Consider the following 20941-nt stretch of genomic DNA (forward strand, 5'->3'; position numbering starts at 1 on the left):
AAGAGGTTCGCTCTCCATCAACTAGATTGTTGTAGAACGGCTATTGTAGTATATAATGTAGCATATGTCAAAAGCAAAGCACGTCATCGTCATATCTGTATTATCCCCAACACCGTGTATTGTCTATGTTTTGACGTGTGCAAGGTGCTTTGTGCATCCTTTGACTGTACTCTCTCTACACAGCGTCTATGTGTGATAATATTGACCCCAGCCCTCGAGCATGTTTCTTAGCGTGCTCGAATTGTATATTTTACATCCAAAAGCCATGGCCGGCACTGTGCCCTGCTGTTTCCTAGATCACGTCGGTCGACCCCGTACCGGCTTCATCCGTCGTTGGCAATGATGTTTTCTTCCCTCCCAACGCCAAACTCCCCTTTATCCTCGCCCGGACTGGCTGCCACTCTTGCCCCCAGTGGGCATGACGAGCATGGAGATGCCGAGCGGGATCGGCAAGGGGAACGGTACCGGGTTCACGGGGCTCGACATCATGGTGATGGAGAACGTCTGGTTGACCTGCTTGGTCGAGGGCGCGGGCGGCCGTGCCGGCGCCGCCGTGGCGCTTGTGCCGCTGCCGGTCGAAGACCTGGCACCGGTGGTCCGCTTGGAGCGGGTGCGGTTCTGCTGCTGCTGCTGCTGCTGCTGCTGCTGCTGCTGCTGCTGCTGCTGCTGCTGCGGTCGCGTTTGGGACTGGCTGTTTGCTCTGGGGAACGCGCTGGTCCCTGGCCGAGGGTTCGTCGAGTTTGCGCGCTGGTGTTGCGGTGCTGGGGTTGATGCTGGTTGGGCCATGGCGGGATGCCGAGTGTGTGTAAGTCGTACTTCGCTGCGAGGAGGTGGAAATGCAGACGCAAATGGGTGCTCAGAACAGAGGATAGCAATGTCAACAAGAGAAAAGGATACAGCTTCGAGAAGGGGTATTTTCATTGCAAGTATGCATTTGATCTTGTCGTTTTTTTTATATAAATCAGAAAAACACGCCTTTGTCGATTTTCATCCCATCTTCTCGGCAGTGGACAGTGCGTTCGTAGATGGTGCCATTTTGTGATGTTGAAACCGTTTCATCCCTTGTCATCGCGATTTTTAACATACGATTGAAGATCAACACATCGGCAACCGAACTCAAAGAAGAGCAGAATCTGTGCAGTCGCTTACAATAACTGCTACATACATGGTGTCTGTTACCCTGTCACTGGAGAGGGATTGCAGATCCGGACTACCGGTCTGTTCAACCGAACCAGGAGGCGCAGCGGTGAGCCATGCGAAGCTGGGGGGTCACAATAGGTGACGGGTGTGAGTTTGTCAAGAGACACCATCAAACGGGCTTTCCCACTGCCTAGAGATGCAGAGCTAGAGGGGATGATGGGTGGTGAACCACTTCTATTACCAGCCCGTCCATGAATCTGACTGTCACTTGCATGCCCAACACAGCAAGTCATTCGTAATCGGGATGCATAAAGGGCTCTGTGCGAAGACATCTTTCCGCCCGGCAGCCTGAGCAAGAGAAGTGATCGAGATGCAATGGCCTGTTTACTATGAGCAAGTTTTGGTTCGCTGCTGACCCCGACTGAAGTCATATATGCAGTTCGTCCCAAGGCAAGATGCGCCACTCGACGCGGGATAGAGCACAGAGGACCAATCCTGTGATACAACCAGAATGCACTTGGTGCCCGGCGTTTGGTGGGCGCGGCGCTGCCATTGGCACCGGTACCGGAATCCCTGGGCCCCGGGCGTGGGGAGGATGGGTTGCGGTGCAGCTCGTAGGCAGCCTGGTCTTGGCAGGAGAGCAAGAAAACTTGACTGGGTTGTGTGTGTGCGTGCTGCCTGCAGATGCCGATGCTCCGCTGCGCCGCAGGATTTGAAAGTTACCGTGTTCGAGTAACTGAGTAGGCGAGGTTACCGCGGACCATAATTAACACAAAGTGAACAGATATGTTAATACGTAAGCTGTACATCTCTTCAAGGTCTAGAGGTGTGTTGGGATTTCGTCACGACGTGGGATGAGGCATTCCGGCACCGACCTGGGCCAAGTAAGGACATCATCCAACATCAACATTGGTCAACGACCTGAAGACCAGGCGCCACTGCTGTCGAAGCCTGATCCTTTCTGTTGCACTTGGTCATCAGATATCCGTGCCGAGACGGGAGTAACTGGCGGTGTACCGAGTCTCCTAGACCCGTAAATACCCAGGCAGCTTTGCTAAGCTTCTTGATGGAGCTCGAAGAACACTGTCTGTTGAAGTGCATTAGAAGACCCGGTCCGGCGCAAACCCCGCAGGAGACAGCGGACATTGCCGGCCCTCTGCCGCTGGCCAGGCTGAGCAAGCTTCTCGGTATGTGGAGGTGTACCGGCACAAAGGGCTCGCTCGGATCGAGTAGTTAGATTCTAGAATCAGTAATCTGGGGGCTTGTTGGCGAATATCCCGCGCGACGCATCGATATTTGGCGTTGGACAATGATGTCGCTGTGACCGCTAAAAATTACCTCCACCCTCCACTAATGCCGGGCAACCAGGCGATTGCCCTTCCTTATCGGGCGACCCCGAGTCACCTGTTGCAGCTAGCATGCTTAGTGCGCGGTTTGTGCGCAGAAAGTGACTTGCATTGCATGCAGGCCATTCGCCCGCTTCCGCTGGGGAAATCGGCACAAACCACGCAATCTTGGCGAATCTAAGGGTCTCGACAGGTCGCCACTGAACTAACAGTGTACATCGACGTACCCGAAACGGTATCCATCGACTAAGAAGCTGGTGTATTTAAGTCGACGTCAGTTCCCCCTCTCGCTGAAGCTTGATTTCCCTTTCTTCATCAAGACAAACAATCACACCTGCAATCCATCAGCTCTACAAGCAAGACTTCATATTTTCCCCATCCAAAAACCAACCGATCAATCCAACATCATGAAGGGTGACTGCGGATGCTCCGGCGCCTCGTCTTGCACTTGCGCAAGCGGCCAATGTGAGTATTGCCCCTCTTCCGCCGGCTCTGTCTGCTCGGCACTGACCCAGGTCTTCCCACCCAGGCACTTGCAGCGGCTGCGGCAAATAAGCCAAGCAACACCAACCATTTCCTTCCTGTGAACACAGTCCTTACTGTATCACCATTTCCCGAATGTTACACCCTCAAGTTTTCACGACCATGATGAGTTTCGGGGCGTAGCGGCGGTTGGCGGGGTGGTTGCGGACCGGTGGTATTTCGAGACTGAATGGGGACGGTAGTTGGTCATGCTTCTTTTGGAATCCGAGATTGTGCAAGGAAGTAGATCTGCTCATGTAGCCACTCCTTCAATATCAGTATGCTCGGCACATTGTTCTTGCTTGCCATCTTCCCCATATGCATGCTTCGTGACAGTCGTGTCTTGACTTGATGAATGCCGCTCCTGTCGAGTCCAACCGTAGTGTCTCTTGCCCCGCCATGCTGCAGAATCCGGTCATGCCATCCTCAAAGAGCACTGCTATATCTTGAAAGAACAGCAAGCTGTCCACCAAAACGCCAGACAGTCGAAGACAATGCATCCAAGATAGTGCCAGAGATCAGGGACACAGCCTGCAAGACTCTATCGTGGCGTGAAGATCTTGGAGGTCCGTCCGTATCAATCAATTAATAGGTGCCTACGGACGTGGCCCCGCTTTTGTGCGAGCTCGTCCGAGTTGGTGCGCCTCCCAAGTTGAGACTTCCTTGGGCTTGATTATTCAGGACTGCATGCCTTCACATCAGTGGAGCTCCTCTCCTGGCGAAGGTTGCATCGACTCTTCAAAATACCAAGTTGCAGTCAATACAGCCGCATGACCTTAGTTAAGCATCATCTCTCTCACCATTATTAAGAATGTCCAAAGGTAATCACCATATCAAACCTCGTCAACATGATGTGTATATATATCGCTACAAAGACCACGGTCTGTCGATGTTGTTCATACCTTCTTGACAACACACATCTCAACTCATCAGTTAAACAAGATATCTACACATATCTCTAGAAACCAAGCAACATCACCCATACTTTGACACAATGGCTGCTTCGCCGCGCATTCTCGTTACAGCTGCCACTGGCAACATCGGCGGCACCATCCTCAACACCCTGGTTCGCGCCTCCGACCCCGTGCTAAGCAGGTCTCCTATCTTTGCGCTGGTCCGCGGCCAAGACCGCGTCGCTGCCTTCAAGGCGGCCTATGGCGACCGCGTCCAGGTGGTATTTTTGGAGGATCTCGAAGACTCCAAGGCCGTCACGGCTACCGCTGCGCAGTACGACATCATCATCAACTCCGCACCGGGCTTCCACCCGACCTTTGCGCTGAACCTGCTCGAAGGTCTGGCTCAACGCAAGGCGTCGACCGGCCGCGATGCCTGGCTCGTCCATACCTCGGGCACCTCTGACTTCTCCGACCAGCCAATCACCGGCAAGTACGTTGAGAAGGCCGGCGACCGCGAGTTTGACGATGCCAAAGAGGACCTCTACGAGTACCACAAGGAGCGTGAGGCCCTTAACAACTATGCCCAGCGGGCTGTGGAAGTGGCTGTTGTTGGCAAGGGTCTGGAGCTCGGCATCAAGACGGTCGTCATAACGAGCCCTACCACCTTTGGAACCGGCACCGGTCTGTTCAGCAAGCTCAGTATCCAAGTTCCGGCTTATCTGCAGCTTACTCTACTTGCTGGCCACGGCATCGTCGTCGGCGAGGGCAAGGCTGAGTGGGACCATGTCCATATCGAGGACGTCGCCGATCTTTACAAGATCGTGCTCGTGAACATCTTGGAGGATGGGGCCAAGAACGTGCCCTATGGCGCCAACGGCATACTGTTCACTGCAAACGGCCGACACACTTGGAAGGAGGTTGCGCAGCTGGCCGCGGACTCAGCCTTCGACGCTGGCAAAATCTCGGACAAGCTGGTTCATGCTGTCGAACTAGACGAGTTTACCAAGCTTCTTCAAAAGCTCATTCCATTCGCCGACGCAGACTTCGCCGAGTTGGCCTTTGCCAGCAACTCTCGCGGTGTCGCAAACGTGGCCAGACAGCTTGGCTGGAAGCCGACACGGGGCGAGAAGGAGTGGAAGCAAGACTTCAACGACACCTTCCAGATGATCATGGCCAAGCAGCAGTGATGGACCACGCGTCATGCTGTTCACTCGTGTCTGGAGCCTTAACAGCCATTCAATCTTGCATACTAGACTAGATAGCCAATACAACCTCGCCATGCAAAAAGCTTACTCACATGCTTATTTCTGCTCCGCCAAGATCTGCGGGCCAGAACAGGCTACCCATGCAGCTTCCAGATCGTCGTCTCACTAACATAGGACCATTGTCTGCTGCCCCACTCATATCGAAATTGCATCTTCAGCCCCCGGTCGGTAGTTGAATGCGAGCAAAAAACGCGTTGTGGTTGTGTGGGTGTGACCTCGTACAGCATTGGAAAATTCATCATCAAAGCCAAGAATGCCAAAAAAAATGATGCCAAGCATGCGATTCTCGCCCGGCGATTGAAGCTCTTAGGCCAAGCTTCCTGACCTGCGCCCCCACACTCTCCGCACCATGGCCAGCGTAGCGAGCAGCGCCCCGGACCAGCGCCACCTCCGGCTGCTCGCCGCCGCCGCCCAGGCCAACGAGTCCCGCGTCCGCGACATCCTGGCCGAGGAGCAGTCGTGGACGGCCACGCCCAACGACCGCGACGCCCTGCGCAGCGCCCTGCAGCGCGTGGCGGCGCGCGGCAACATCGCCGTCGCCCGGCTCCTGCTCGCCCACGGCGCCGAGGTCAACCCGCGCCGCGACGGCGAGGTCGGCGCGCTCGCCAAGGCCGCCGAGGCAGGGCACGCGCAGCTCGCGGCCGAGCTGCTGCGGCGCGGCGCGGACCCCAACGGCGTGGGCCGCAGCGGGGCGCCCGTGCTGTTCGCCGCGTGCATGCGCGGGCACAACGCCGTCGTCTCCCTGCTCCTGGACGCCGGGGCCGACGTCGACGCCCGGGACAAGGAGGGCCGCACGCCGCTGCTGTTCCTGGCGGCCGAGAAGCCCGGCCGGTGGAGCTTTGACACGCTGCGGCTGCTGCTGGCCGGGGGCGCCGACATCGAGGCGCGGGACCACATCGAGCGGACGCCGCTGCTGTGGGCCGCGACGCACGGCAACATCCGCCTCGTCGACGCGCTGCTCAGGGGCGAGCTCGGCAAGGCGGCCGACATCCAGGCGGCCAACAACCGCGGCCGCACGTCCCTGCACCTGGCCGCCGAGGGGAACCACGAGGAGATGGTCGAGCTGCTCCTGAGCCACGGGGCTGATACCCGCACCAAGAGCGACGGTGGCTGGACGGCCCTGCACAATGCGGCGCAGAGCGGCCATCTCGGCGTCGTGAAGCTCCTGCTGGATGCTAATGCCAAGGTCAACGCCGAGCTATCGAACGGCATGACGCCGCTGCACTGGGCTGCTTTCAACGGGCACGAGGAGGTGGTGAAACTTCTCCTGACGAGGCCCGATGCCGACTTGACCACCAAGGACAGCTTCGACCGAACGCCCATGCTTTGCGCCGCCGAGACGTACAACAAGGATATCGTGCAGCTTCTGTCCCCGGCCCGAGCCGGCGACAGGCTGTCGGCGGCGGCACAGAGCGCCTGCAAGTCGTTCGAGGCCACCATTGTCGACTTTGGCCACTTCCAGCACGGCAGGAAGCAGCTCGTCTTCAAGCACTCGGTCCACGATCTCCTGTACGGCTGGGACAGGGAGACCGACAAGCCAAAGATCAACACGTGCACGAGCAACATCAAGTACGAGCCGGCGTTCAGGTGGATCCACCTGCCCGCGAACAACATCGCCTGGGTCGAGACCCTGCTCGCCAAGCACTTTGTCGAGGGGGGCCACCGCGACATCGAGGCCTTCAAGGCCCTGGAGAAGTGCTTCGACCAGGAGCACCGCGGCCCGTTGGCCCACGCGCACTTCATGCGGACGTTCTGCCAGCGCATTTCTGCCTCGCAGGGCGAGTCGCCGGACAGGGATCGGGAGGAGAGGTCCCTCGCCTCGCTGATGGAGGACCCGTCCGAGCTCAGCACGATATCCAGCCAGAACAGCGGTGCGATGACGCCGCGGACAAATCACAGCCACGGTGGTGGCGGCCACGAACATGACTCGCCCAAGCCCGATTCGAAGAAGAGCAAGTCGGAGCAGATCGCCGAGAGGCATCCGAAGCGCTCGAAGCGGGCGAAGGGTCCCCCCGGGAACCCGCCGAAGAACAAGGATAACAAAACAGCAGCGAACAAGGGCCCTGCTCAGGTCGCGTGGGATACTAATATCAGCAAGCTCTCGTCTTCCAACGGGAAGCTTGTCTTGTTTGTACGTGCTGTGCGCTCCTCCGGAGAACCCCTCTCTGTCACTAATGCACCCGAAGATGCCCTTCCTACATTTTGAGACGGACGAGAGACGCGCCAGGATGAGCAATGCGATCAAGAGCGTGCGCGCCGGTGAAGACCTACCGGACACGGCCACTCGAGATCTCATGCTCATCAATGCATACCTGAATAACTCACCGCCCTTGCATCCCCGCAGGACACTGGATCAGTTCTTCTACCATGGCATAGACACGACAGCGAGAGACAGAGATCAAGTTGTCTATCGCTTTTGCAAGAGGCATCACGTGGAGCCCAAAATTTATATGGTTGATCAGCTCTGGTTATGGGTCCTTGGGCGAGGTGAGAATACGAAGTTGTCTCTACCGATCCTGTTTCTTACTAACAAGTGGCACTTCCTAGACTTGATCATCACCTGCTTCCCTCAACGCTGGGACCAGCCTAGACAGGACCCCTTGAACGTCCTGGACGGTATCATTGAGGAAACAAACGCAAAGACCAGGCCGCCAATGCAGTCTGTCTACGATCTAGCGATGCTAATCACAAACCGGTGTTCTGGCATGTTTGACCGCCATCGCTTGGACGACCAGGACTACCAGTTCCTAGACATGTTTGAGAGCTCCATCGGGCATGTCACAAACAGGGAGAGCCAGCTGTTCTTGAGGTTCAACAGGGCCTCTGATATCTCAGCCCAGCTGCTGCAGCACAACCGGCGGCACCGCAGACGCGCGTCCCGGCAGTTCTCGCGCGACACGGGCGGGCGCATCAAGGAGCAGGACCCCCTGGTGCTCGACGCGCTCCTCGACATCGGCATCGAGACGGCCCTGCTGGCCGAGATCAAAGACATCCGTGACGAGCTCAACATCATCGCCGTCATCCTTGACTCGCAGAGCTCGATCCTGCACGAGTTCGAGGGCCAGGTCGTCGAGGAGCTGCGGACGGAGGGAGGGGGCGGCGGCGGCGGCGGCGGCGGCGGTACGCGCAGGGTCGTCGACGCCGTGGCGGCCGAGATCCGCAAGCGGTCGCGCGAGCAGAAGCGCCTGCTCGAGGTGCACCGCAAGGACGTCGAGCGCATGGACCGCCAGGCCGAGAGCATCTACATGAGCCTGACGCACCTGCTCGACCTCAAGCAGAAGCACTCCAACGCGCTCGAGGCGCGCTTCGCGCGCGACCAGGCCGAGATCGCGGCGCGGCAGGGCCAGACCATCATGGTCTTCACCATCGTCACCATCGTCTTCCTGCCCATGTCCTTCATCGCCGCCTTCTTCGCCATCAACTTCCGGGAGTGGGACGACGGGCGGCTGACGCTGGCGTACGTGTCCAAGTACATGTTTGGCATCGGCCTCGGCATCTCGATCCCGCTCGTCGCCATGGCCTTCACGGTCAACGACATCTTTGACGCCGTGCGGGGCGTGCTTCTCGGTGTCAAGGACGCTGTGTTCCGGAGGGACGAGACGAGTAAGCGGCGGACGGTCGACGAGGCGCTGCTGCTCCCCGAGGAGCCGTCGCGTCCAAGGCTGGAGGCATATCCGTCGTCTAGGGGGCGGCCTTCGCTCGCAGACGACGCCTATTCAGGCAGAGTTCGAGCCCGGCAGGGCGGGTATCTCGGCCGCGGAGTGAGCTATGAGAAGTCGTATGAAGGCCATGGGCTGGGCACGCTTCCTTCGCCGACGCGAGCGCCGGGAGCGAGGAAGTTCAGCTTGGGCAGCGGGAATGCAGTGTCGTGGATGAGGCCTAGCTACGATAGGAGCAAGAGGCGCAGTGAAGATTTAGAAAATGGGAGAAGCGAGTTTCCTGGGAGTAGATCGCCAGTTTAGATACTGGCTAGGGCAAATAGCTCAAGCGTACACCTAAGCAACGATTTTGAGAAAGTCGAAAGCCTCTTTAGTCCATGTGAGCTTGACCAGAACTTTCGGCGTGGGTGTCATGGGGAGCTCACAACAAATCAAATGATCTCGCTAGGCAGACATGCATGTGAACGGGGCTGTGCCCTTTTCCGACTTGCATCGTCAGGCTGAGTGGCTGAGCAGCACCGGCGCCTGATCAAACGAAGCACCAGCATAAATACAAGCCCCTGCTGCCCAAACCGTTTCTAGTGCCCAACAATCTTCAGGTCTCATGGAATGACAAGTTCTGATGGCTCCCAAAATCTTTCGCATCCTCACTACATCCTACGGCAAGACTTGGACCAGTGCAGATCGAGAATGTGTTGGTTTGAGGCAACAACCGACCCTCTGCCATTCGCCTGACAAGAACGACGGCCCGGGTGCCACAAGATGGCGTTGCGGGGTTTGTCTTCTTGAACTTGCAAGCCATATCCCGCACGATGATTTCGATATTTTATTTGATCTGGAAACCATTCCTGACGCATCCAGTACAAAACCTCCTCAATATTATGCTGAGAGAGGATGTTCCTTTTGCTCTTATCTTCTCGGGCGTGGAAAGCTGGATAGATCAGTCGAGTTCTATTGGAGTATAGGCGGCGTTACTGTGATCGGGCTGTCCAGAGAACCGATTCACATCAGGGTGTTCGTTGAGGATCCTGCAACATGCCCTCCCATGTTCCATCCATCCATAGACATCGGGCAAGTCCCCTTAGAAGACACTGGCAGCGAAGAAGCGTTTCAACGATTACGCCACTGGTTGGAAACATGCGAATCAGAACACACGCACTGCCCCAAAACGTCAGAGAGCAGGCCGATGCCAATGCGAATCCTTTTCATTGAGGGGACCAACCCGCCGAATGTACGACTCATTGAGAACGCGAATGAACTCGACTCACAACCTTACGTGTGCTTGAGCCACCGATGGCTTCCTGAGACGGAGATGGCCAAACTATACCGCAAGGACTCCGAGGCATTTCAAAAGCGAATCCCAGTTGAAAGGCTTTACCCACTCGTACAGGACGCAGTCGAAGCCACGGTTCGACTGGGCTTCCGCTATCTCTGGGTTGATTGTTTCTGCATCTACCAGGATCATGATGATCTACGTGATTGGCATATACAAGCAGCACAAATGGGACAGATATACGAAAACGCGATCTTGACTATATCTGCATTATCATGTGATGTAACATCACAAAACAAACGCATTTTTCGCCGGAGCATACCTCACCAGCGTTTTCGCCCCGTTGGAGTGCGTCGGCCAGACGAAAACACTGTATGGTGCAAGGACGAGCTACATCCAGTCGACCCTACACGGCCTGAAGATATGAATCCCTGCGATGAGTTTCCGTTAATGAGGAGAGGATGGGTCTATCAAGAACGATTGCTCTCTCGCCGAACAATCTACTTTACAGATACTGAGCTCCTCTGGGAATGTGACGCAGCTTGGTGGTGCGAGTGTCAGGGTTTGGAGCACATATTGAAGATGAAAAGGAATGGATGGCACAAGTTGCGAGATGTGCCGTGGACTAGTCTGGTGAAGGATTACACCAAGACTGACCTCTCACAGCCCAGTGACAGGCTTCCTGCCTTGTCAGGCATCGCAAGCCGCATTGCAAAGACGTGCGGGTGGACATACATTGCCGGAATATGGCTCGAAGATTCTTCACTGCAGCTGATGTGGACAGGGTTTGGCGATATCAGGCCACGGACGACTCCGCGCAACTTGCCCTCCTGGTCTTGGGCTACTGCGAATCAGGCCGTACATTTCCTTCCCAGGGCAGCCAAACCTCTGATCACAATCGTCTCCCACGCTGTTGTTGACGGTGCAAATCCCTATGGGGCACCCCTCTCCGCGACTTTGGTTTTGAAAGGACCATGCCTGCACGCGACGCTTGTCTATCCCGAGAAGGGAGCTTCCTACGTCGAGGTCCCCAGCTATGTCGTCGTGAAGAAAGTAAGAAACAGCCCACAAATCATTGTTGAGAACATGATGGTTTCAATGCGTCCAGATTTTCTCCTCACCGAACAAGGCGGTGACTTCATTGCGTCCGGAGAGGAAGTTCTGCTGATGGTTTACGACATTGAAAAAGCCGCCGACGGCTTGAATGCCTGTGGCTGGACCGGGTTGGTCTTGAAAAGGGTGCATGGTTGTTCAACCGCTGAATTTGAGAGAATTGGCTGCGTACTGGAGTTCTACTCCTCCATGAGTGAGATGGAAGTGCTGGAACAGGCCTTGGTAGTCCAGGATGTTACCATCGTTTAGAATCCGGTTGACTATGCACAACATTGGGTTATGACGGTATCTAGCATGGGAAAGGTTGATGATACAGATTGTCTCGCCGCTTGCTGCCTATGACAACGTCTGGAGCTCCGGGCGACTGAGAGAGGAGTCCTATGATAGGGTTGTCGATAATCTAGAATAGTCCCTGGGAACATGCCGATTCACAAAAAGCTACCACAATGAAGTGGATACAATTGGATGAGCATTACAAGGTACGGCTTCGGACATGACGAGACCGGGGTGACGCCAATCGTGATTGGTGGGTCGGCTCCGATCGGTCACTCCGAGTCTCCGAAGATTCGGGGCAATTGGCCACTAACATGCTGCGCCGCAGATTCGAGATCCAAGCACGAGCTCCGAGTCAGTGGCACTCCTTTGATTTTCAGCCCTGTAGTGGACTGATGTGTCGCTATTTTCATCGTATTTTATTTGGGCCTGGCCCGGACGGGGCATCGGTGTCCGTAGCAGACATACATCGGATACTTAGAGGGCACCGAGAAGCTTCCGGAGAATCAATGTTTTGGACTGGACTCGACCTTAAAAGGAATCCATTTGTAGCTTCTCTGCTTTCTACACATCCTGTGCCAAGCATACATGGCTCCAACGCAGCTCCCGTCAAGTAATATTCTTAGCTGTCAAACGACATCTTAAACCATCCTTCAGCTCTACCACCAATACGGTCTCCCTGACACAAAATGTCATCACAACCCAGCTTCGAGCTGACGAGGACCGGCTCAAGAATCATACGGCGCAACTCCATGGTAGCGTCGGAGCGAGATCTTGAGTCCGGCACGATCGATACCGACGAAACTCGCAATGACCCCAACACAGGCGAGGCGGAGAAAGCAAATGCTGCGGATCCCAACATTGTCGACTGGGATGGGCCCGACGACCCAAAGAATCCTCGAAACTGGTCTAAAAGCTTCATGTTCGCCAATGTTGCTATAGTCAGTGCTCTATCACTTACCGCGTGAGCAACCCCCTAGCGAAACAATTGCCCTCTTGCTGCCGTGCACACTAACCACGAGCCGGGCACAGTAACCTTGCCGCCACCATGTACGCCCCCGGAGCATTGGCCCTCGCTCACGACTTCCATATCACCAGCACTATCGAGGCTACATTCACTGTCAGCATCTACATTCTCGGCTTCTGCATCGGCCCTCTCGTCGTCTCCTCGATGTCTGAAGTCTACGGTCGCCTCATCATCTACCATGTCTGCGACGTATTCTACGTCGGGTTCTCGCTGGGCTGCGCGTTCGCGACGAGCGATGTACAATTTCTCATCTTCCGTTTCCTATGTGGATGTGCGGCCTCGGCACCCATGACGGTCGGCGCGGGCACGCTCGCTGACATGTTCCCTCCTGAGGAGCGAGGCAAGGCGATGGCTATCTATGGATTGGGGCCTCTTCTGGGACCGGTAAGCAAGAAGGTCTCTTTGAAGCTCATAGAGTGCATCTACTAAACCCATGATGTGCAGGTTATTGGACCGATTGCTGGGGGCTTCATTACGCAGAGCATTGGCTGGAGATGGACCTTCAGAATCATCGTTATCATGGTAAGACGGCACAATGATATACCTCGCAATCATAGGAACAGACACTCATGGTCTTACAGGCAGGAATCTTCAGCCTTGCGGGGGTCGTTGTCCTCAGAGAAACCTACGAACCCACCCTGCTTGAGGCTAAAGCAAAGCACATGCGCAAAACGACTGGCAATGACAAACTCCGGGCTCGCACTCACAAGAACCTTACACCAACACAGCTCTTCCTCGAGGGCGTCTCTCGTCCGACTAGGATGCTGTTCCTTTCCCCCGTGGTCACTCTGCTGTCTATCTACTGCGCATTCGTATTTGGTCTCATCTTTCTTCTTTTCACCACCTTCCCCATGGTCTTCGCGGAGCAGTATGGCTTCAGCCCTGGTACCGCTGGTCTCTGCTACCTGGGCGTCGGCATCGGCATGGCATGCGCCGTCGTTATTTTCAGTCTCGTCAGCGACAAGCTCGTCAGGGAGCCCAAGGCCGGCGAGAAATCTCGCCCGGAACTGCGGCTGATTCCCATGATGTGGTTCTCACCGGTCATCCCTGCCGGCTTTTTCTGGTACGGCTGGACTGCCTATCACAAGAACCACTGGATTGTCCCCATCCTGGGTACTTTCCTAGTTGGATTTGGCTCCCTGTTTGTCATTTTCACCACGCAGATATACTGCGTCGATGCTTTCGGGCCGAGAGCCGCGGCGTCGTCGATTGCCGCCAACACAATGGCTCGGAACATTGCCGGCGCATTCCTGCCGCTGGCTGCCCCGGCAATGTATAAGAATCTTGGACTCGGATGGGGCAACTCTGTCTTGGGTTTCGTCTGCCTCATTTTTCTCCCAGTGCCTATCCTCTTCTATCGTTATGGCGAGCGGCTGCGGAAACTGGGACCGCGGTTCGACTAAATGTTCAGTGACGCCTAGGTCTCTATTGCAACAGATTCACTCCCCTTTATAGACTATTCACTTTGTATAATACCATTTGTAGACAACATAGATTGAGGAACTGAGAAATAATAAATAATCTTTCAAATCTCTTGCGTTATCTAGGTAGCCTCGTCACGAGAGAGATGGCTATCTGTGCTATATTATCTTCCATCGCACTTCTCGACCCACACCATCGGTCCTCGTTCACCTCCAGGTACTTGAGCGTGCACGCATTAGAATAATAAAACTTCGGTAGTGTGGCCCTTTGCTTCTACACTCGCCGCCATGCCTCCCATACCCATTTCAGCGTTCATACTGCCCCTTCAAGCCGAGTGCCGGGCTACATGGTGCTGAACCCACCACCATTCCCATCTTTATATTAGCCGGCCATGCACCCGTCACCTGGGGAAACGGAGCCTTGACTCCTCGCATGGAAACTGCAGTTATTCTGTGGAGAAATAATATTTAATGAGGGCAATCAATTAAACCATTCCAGGGATGGGAGTCCAGGTTTCACCCGAAAGGCGAAGCGAGTGAGCAGGTTTGCGCAAGTATCATCTATCCACCACATCGGTCAAGACTGCCATGATTCAGATTCATAAATCGACGCCGTTATTACTGTCACGGTTACTGTTACGGCTTTGGGGTCTGATCGGCGCCGAATGGCCGGTACAACCTTATGACTGCCGGCACTGCACAATCTTGTAGACTGGCCATTTCTATATCACTCCTGGGTCGACATACTTTACATCGCAAGATATCTCATCCTCAAAAGGCATAGAGTCAAGATATACTATCGATGCCACCAGTTGTTATTCTCCCATCATGTCGATGTTAATGTCAATGGGAGGCGACGCCTCCGTCGAACCTTGGTTTGCAGATCTACCTTTGTCGGACCCACGATGCAACAACGACAGCTGCACGGCTTACCACCAGGCTCACACGGCCTCCCAAGCCCAGATTAGCTTTGAATCACAATTCCGATACGGCTGGTGGCTCGCCTGGGCTTACTCGATCGTCATCGTCCTCTTTGTCCTAGCTCACGCTGCAAATTCGCTAATGCCACGACATTTCGATGCCTCGATGCGAACCAGTGCTTGGGACAAGGTTATTGCCATGGCGAGAAAGGCCACCTACAGACGCATACCAGGGAGGGCTGCGCAGTTCTTTGCTCTTCCATCCTTTGGAGTGCTAGCTCTGATGATCTTCATGTTTGCCGGGCTGACCATCATGGCCTTCGTACAACATCCATACTACAGAGGAAAGAGAGGCTATGGTAGTCCACCGCTGGGCGTACGTACGGGGTTGATGGCTTTTGCGCTTATACCTCTAGAGCTGGCCCTTGCGGGCAAGGTGTGTGGATTGCGCTCTTTTATACCGAGCAGAACTGACCGTTATGAATGTCAAGGTCAATCCAGTGACGTGTTTGACGGGAATTGGCCACGAGAAGCTCAATGTGATCCATCGGTGGACCGGTTGGGCTGTGCTGTTCCTCAGCGTCGTCCATACTGTCCCCTTCATCGTCCAGCCACTACGTGAAGGAGGGCCTTCGGCACTTCACAAACAATACTATAAAGCCGGAGGGATGGAGTTCACAGGCACTCCGCCGCTAGGGATGCTCGTTGGACTCGTTCTGCTGTCCCTTCCACCGCTGCGCCGTCTAGCTTACGAACTCTTTGTGCAGGTTCACCTGGCTTTAGCAGTTGCGTTTCTAGGGCTCTGTTTCTGGCATGCGGCAAAGTCTCTGGACTCCTGGAACTATCTTTGGGCCACCGTCGGTATCTGGCTCTTCTCGCTGATGGTCCGCATGACCAGGAAGACGTCGCTGTTCTCCATCCGGGGGCCGTTCTCTCAGAGTCAGGCCGTCATGACCAAACTACCGCACAATATGGTGTGCCTAGATGTGTCTGTGAAGGGAACATGGAAATGGGAGCCCGGGCAGCACTTCTTCTTGCGATTCCTTGGCCTGCGGCCTCTGGACAACCATCCGTTCACAGTCTGCAACCTGCCAAAGCATAAGGATGGGCGGACGGTCATGACGTTTCTTGTACGGCCCCATGATGGCGTCACAAAAAGAATTGGAGCAGTGGCAGAGAGGAAGACAAGCATTGGCGTCTGTGTCGATGGCCCCTACGGCACGGTCATCCGCCCGCGTATTGAGACTCGATACCAACAAGCCATCCTGGTCGCCGGAGGGGGCGGCATCTCGGGAGTTTTGCCCTGGCTTGAACACCTTGCATCCCAGATCGGCAAGGAAGGCTCGTCGTTGAAGTCTGTCCACCTGGTGTGGGCAGTGAGGACAGCAAACTGTCTGTCCTGGGCCGCAGAGGATGTGAGGGCGGTTCAGGAGCAGAGCAGCCCCGGCACAGTCACATATGATGTTTGGGTTACGGATCAGAATGATGCTTCTGGTGAAACGACCGAGACGACGGATGACAAGGAGGCGCAGGTCGTAAACAGAGGTCAAGAAGATACCCTTGTCCATGTCTCCCACTTTGGTCAGCGGCCAGCCTTGGCGGAAGTGATGCCCGCGGTAGTCGGAGCAGGGAGGTCAATCGTGCTCGGATGCGGGCCGGAGAGTCTAAAGGTTGACTTGAGCAACGTTGTTGCCTCGATGCAGGGTGAAGTGATCAAGGGGCGGAAGCAGGAGGTCAGATTACACACTGAGACATTTGGATGGTAGTGAGTGTACCGTCAGCATACACCGCCGTGATGCTACGGTTGACAACTGCTGTGTAACAAGCAGTCGCATCCGGAACATGTTCATTTGATGCGATCTGCCTGCTCCCGATGCTGAAAGATGCATTTCCCCGCATTTTCGTGAATCCACTGTCTTGGGGGCCTAGTGACGATCGCTCCAGCTGACGGTTCCGACGGTTCCTCGGACCAGTGAGACTAAGCGCCTCCGCCTCCACACAAACGACATCATCAGCACATGTTCACACCAGTCCTAAACTCACAGCCAGGTCCATTATTGCAGGTAGGGAGAGAAGGCCTCATCTTTCGAGCTTGTCTTTCCAGCTCAAAGAACGCACTTCGACTTCTGCGCTTAGTCCTCACGTTCAGCACCGAGTCTACCAGCTGGAAAGATGGACACCACTCTGCCTAGCTCCAGCAAGCTCCACCTGGCCCTCCGCCTTCAAGGACGACTTGATCCCCATGCGACAGAGGGTGGGGAGAGAGCTGCTCCTCAGAGCCAGAGAGCCCCAAGTCAGGACACTTCCGGCGTTCATACTTATCCCAAGGGTGTCCCGGACTGGAGCAATCTCGAGGTCCTTCATCGCAACACCCTCAAACCCCGCAGCAATTTTGTCTTCTATGATCGCCCAGAGGGTGAAACTGGCTGCTGGGTGCACGAGCCAAGGTACCGACTGCTGTCGGGTACCTGGAAGTTCCACGTCTCGTCGACACCGCTCCAGGGGCCAGTCGAGTTCTACGAGAATGGCTTTGATGCTTCGGGATGGGACGACATCGCAGTTCCCGGTATTTGGCAATTGCAGGGGTTTGGCAAAGGTCCACAGTACACCAACCTCGACTTTCCGTGGCCTGCCGACCCGCCCAACATCCCGCTGGATGACAACGAGTGTGGCCGCTACGTGACCACCTTCCACGTTGGAAAGGAGGCTCAAGGATGCCAACTGCGATTGAGATTCGAGGGCGTCGACTCTGCCTTCTCCGTGTGGGTGAACGGAAACAAGATTGGCTACTCGCAAGGCGCCAGAAACCCCAGCGAGTTTGACGTGACCGACGCCATTGACATTGGCTGCGACAATACCCTTGCCGTCGAAGTCTACCAGCGCTGTGACGGCACATATCTCGAGGACCAGGTAGGTTTGCCTTGAGACAGGTCAGATTGTATCAGAAGCGCTGATCATAATCAGGATCACTGGTGGATCAGCGGCATCATCCGCGATGTCTATCTGCACATATTTCCCAAGACTCATATTGAAGACTTCCACGTGCAAACATTGCTGGACGATGACTACCGCAATGCCACATTGAAAGTCGACGTCAGCGTCAACGAGGACACCGCGGTCAAATTGCAGCTCTATGATGACGAATGGAATCTTGTCGCCAGTGATAAGGTCAAGTCAAAGCACGGAAAGATCGTGTTTAACCTGTCCATCAAGAATCCTCACAAATGGACTGCCGAGACGCCGTACCTGTACGAGCTGTTCCTCTCGCTCGACAACGGAACGGCGACTCATGCAAAGGTGGGCTTCCGCCGCGTCGAGTTGATCAATGGCATATTCTCGGTCAACGGCAAGCCAGTCAAGCTCCGAGGAGTCAATAGGCACGAGCATCACCCTCATTCAGGAAGAGCCGTGCCCTACAGCTTCCTCAAACACGATCTCCTTTTGATGAAGCACCACAACATCAACGCGATCCGCACATCTCATTACATCAACGATCCGAGACTGTATGACCTGGCGGACGAACTGGGCCTCTGGATCCTGGACGAGGCAGACCTGGAATGTCATGGGCTTGGCGTCCTAGGTGGTCGTGCCGAAGATTTTGCCACTGACAACCCGGCTTGGACCGAAGCATACGTCGACCGCGCCCACCAGATGGTCATGCGCGACAAGAACCACCCGAGCGTCGTCATGTGGTCCCTGGGCAACGAGTCCTTCTACGGGAGGAACCACAAAGCAATGTATGACTTCATCAAAACTGTCGACACGAGCCGGCCGGTGCACTACGAGCCGGATCATGGAGGGCAGTCAGTGGACGTCTTGAGCGTAATGTACACGTCGCAAGAGGAGATGGCCCGCATTGGCCAGGAAAGCAACTGGGACAAGCCCATGGTCATGTGCGAATACGCACACGCCATGGGCAACGGCCCCGGTGGGCTGAAGGAATACGTGGAAACGTTCTACAAGTACCCTCGCTTGATGGGCGGCTTCATCTGGGAATGGGCCAACCATGTAAGTCAGTCCTGTAACCCAAGCGGTACCAGGAATTTCCTAGATTGACTGATTGACAGGGTCTGCGTGCGTACACCAAAGATGGGGAGGAGTACATGGCGTACGGTGGAGACTTTGGCGATGATCCCAATGACGGCCGTTTCGTGATGGACGGGCTTTGCTTCTCCAATCACACGCCAACTTCGGGGCTGACCGAGTACAAGAAACTCATCGAGCCTGTGCAGACCCTGGGGCTTGACGGGGACGTGGTGACGGTCATCAATAGGTACGATTTCGCCGGCTTCGAGCATCTCTCGTGCAAGTGGTCCATCGTTGAGGATGGAAAGGTCGTTGAAGGGCATGAAGTGCCACTCCCCAAGGGTAAGGTTCTCTCCTTAGGCGGCACCACACTCGCATCTGCTGACCGACTAAATCGTAGGCGTAAAACCGCACACAACTGCAAAGCTTCATATCGAGCAGCTGCCCCGCAGTGTCAAACCTGGGTCGTATCTCACATTGACCTTTGCGCTCAAAAAACACACAAAGTGGGCTAGGGCCGGGCATGTGGTTGCTGTCGGCCAGCTCCGGCTTTCACCGCCGCAAGACCTGAAGACGATTCTGCATACTGAATTAAACAAGGGCGACGCCCACAACACGGTCAAGCAGACATCTCCCACAGAGATCACTATCGAGAACGATGAGGGTAACACATATGTCTTTGACCTTAGCCAAGGTGCCCTGGTCTCCTGGACGCGTCCGAAATCTTCAAGGAACGTCCTGACAGAGCCGATCTCGTATGATCTCTATCGTGCACTGACAGATAACGATGCCGGCGGGAGGTTTGGGCAAGAATGGAAGGCCAGGCGAGTGCATCAGGTCAAGACGCACTTTGTCAAGGCCGAGTGGCAGAAGACGCAAGGAGGCAAGGCTGTCGAGGTGGTCATCGAGGCCCGGATCGCACCTCCGGTGCTGAATTGGTCGGTACACACGGTGACTACCTTCGAGTTCAAGGGGCCCGTGGTCAAGATCCACGTAGATGCGAAGCCGCAGGGCCTGCTCCTTCCTGGGACTTTCTCACGCTTTGGACTCAAGTTCGCCCTCGCAGATGTCGACGCTGTGCGCTGGTTTGGCCGCGGACCCGGCGAAAGCTACAACGACATCAAGCTGAGCCAGCAGTTCGGCAACTGGGAGAACTCGGTCGATGGGCTGTTTGTCGATTACGAGTACCCCCAGGACGGCGGCAACCGGACCGACGTCCGCTGGGTCGAGTTCCTAGGCCATGGGGAGGGCAAGGGCGGCGAGCGTCTCTTGCGCGCGAGGTTCGGCGACCTCGAGAACGCTAACTTCCAGGCGATGCACTACACCGCCCAGGATCTGGACGAGTGCAGGCACCCGTACGAGCTGAAGCCGCGGAAGCGGGACGACACGGTCGTGCACCTGGATTGGGCGCACCATGGGATTGGGTCGGGCAGCTGCGGGCCGGCAACGCTCCCGGAGTACGAGCTGAGGACGGACCGGGAGTACTCCTTTGATATCATTCTGGACTAGTTTGCGGACCTTCTGGGGTTTTATGCAAGTTGTAGTTGGGGTGGCAGGTTTGCCTTATGGTGCACCTTTAGAGGCATGTTGGAAGAATCTCGGTCCACCAATTGGAGAAAGGAGTGCATTTCCCTCTTGTAGAGAGTCCTAGCTTGAGACTGCAGTGAGATCTAGGGGCGAATGTCATATTTGTAGATTGAATATTGCTGTTCCTGCATCTATGGTCGCATTGAGTTGCCATCTTTGCAAATCCGGCACCAAGAGTGACGAGCCCTCTACATATAATTGTACTCCATCCAATGATGCTACCAATCTGTCGTTCAGGCTGAGCGTAAGTTTTCCTTTCAATGCCCGAAATGCTTGCTCAACATGGTATTCCTGACATGTCTACAAAGTCGCTCCTTTGGTGCCGGCGTTTCGAGCCACCATCCCGGGAGCGGAAGCTCTGCCTCCACTGATACCCAAATAGGGTAAATCAGCGACGGCCCCAGTGACACTCACTCCTGGAAACATTCCCGGGATTGCGATCGCAGCCCTGATTGATTTGTGGGAAATCCAAT

At 55.5% G+C, this 20941-nt stretch overlaps 6 protein-coding genes across 6 annotated transcripts; 5 read left to right on the top strand and 1 right to left on the bottom strand.

The window, feature by feature from the left end:
• Positions 1–375: 375 nt before the first annotated feature.
• Positions 376–786, bottom strand: E0L32_001318 (uncharacterized protein; the record flags this gene model as incomplete). Its single annotated transcript, XM_031135384.1, has 1 exon — positions 376–786. One exon carries the CDS (start codon positions 784–786, stop codon positions 376–378), a length of 411 nt encoding a protein of 136 aa, XP_030991832.1.
• A 3216-nt stretch (positions 787–4002) lies between these two features.
• E0L32_001319 (uncharacterized protein) lies at positions 4003–5091 on the top strand (the record flags this gene model as incomplete). The annotated part of the gene is made up of 1 exon (XM_031135385.1): positions 4003–5091. The coding sequence occupies one exon, from the start codon at positions 4003–4005 to the stop codon at positions 5089–5091; it is 1089 nt and encodes a 362-aa protein (XP_030991833.1).
• A 427-nt stretch (positions 5092–5518) lies between these two features.
• E0L32_001320 (uncharacterized protein) lies at positions 5519–9131 on the top strand (the record flags this gene model as incomplete). The annotated part of the gene is made up of 2 exons (XM_031135386.1): positions 5519–7300; positions 7356–9131. 2 exons carry the CDS (start codon positions 5519–5521, stop codon positions 9129–9131), a joined length of 3558 nt encoding a protein of 1185 aa, XP_030991834.1.
• An 889-nt stretch (positions 9132–10020) lies between these two features.
• On the top strand, positions 10021–11463 carry E0L32_001321 (uncharacterized protein; the record flags this gene model as incomplete). Its single annotated transcript, XM_031135387.1, has 1 exon — positions 10021–11463. The coding sequence occupies one exon, from the start codon at positions 10021–10023 to the stop codon at positions 11461–11463; it is 1443 nt and encodes a 480-aa protein (XP_030991835.1).
• A 713-nt stretch (positions 11464–12176) lies between these two features.
• E0L32_001322 (uncharacterized protein) lies at positions 12177–13917 on the top strand (the record flags this gene model as incomplete). The annotated part of the gene is made up of 4 exons (XM_031135388.1): positions 12177–12451; positions 12520–12898; positions 12959–13036; positions 13096–13917. The coding sequence occupies 4 exons, from the start codon at positions 12177–12179 to the stop codon at positions 13915–13917; spliced, it is 1554 nt and encodes a 517-aa protein (XP_030991836.1).
• An 846-nt stretch (positions 13918–14763) lies between these two features.
• On the top strand, positions 14764–20390 carry E0L32_001323 (uncharacterized protein; the record flags this gene model as incomplete). Its single annotated transcript, XM_031135390.1, has 6 exons — positions 14764–15291; positions 15347–16588; positions 16992–17765; positions 17820–18863; positions 18923–19223; positions 19282–20390. The coding sequence occupies 6 exons, from the start codon at positions 14764–14766 to the stop codon at positions 20388–20390; spliced, it is 4998 nt and encodes a 1665-aa protein (XP_030991837.1).
• Positions 20391–20941: the final 551 nt, after the last annotated feature.

Source organism: Thyridium curvatum (genome assembly GCF_004353045.1).
Source record: "Thyridium curvatum strain D216 chromosome Unknown NODE_5_length_802575_cov_81.998223, whole genome shotgun sequence".
In the NCBI taxonomy this organism is placed as follows: domain Eukaryota; kingdom Fungi; phylum Ascomycota; class Sordariomycetes; order Thyridiales; family Thyridiaceae; genus Thyridium; species Thyridium curvatum.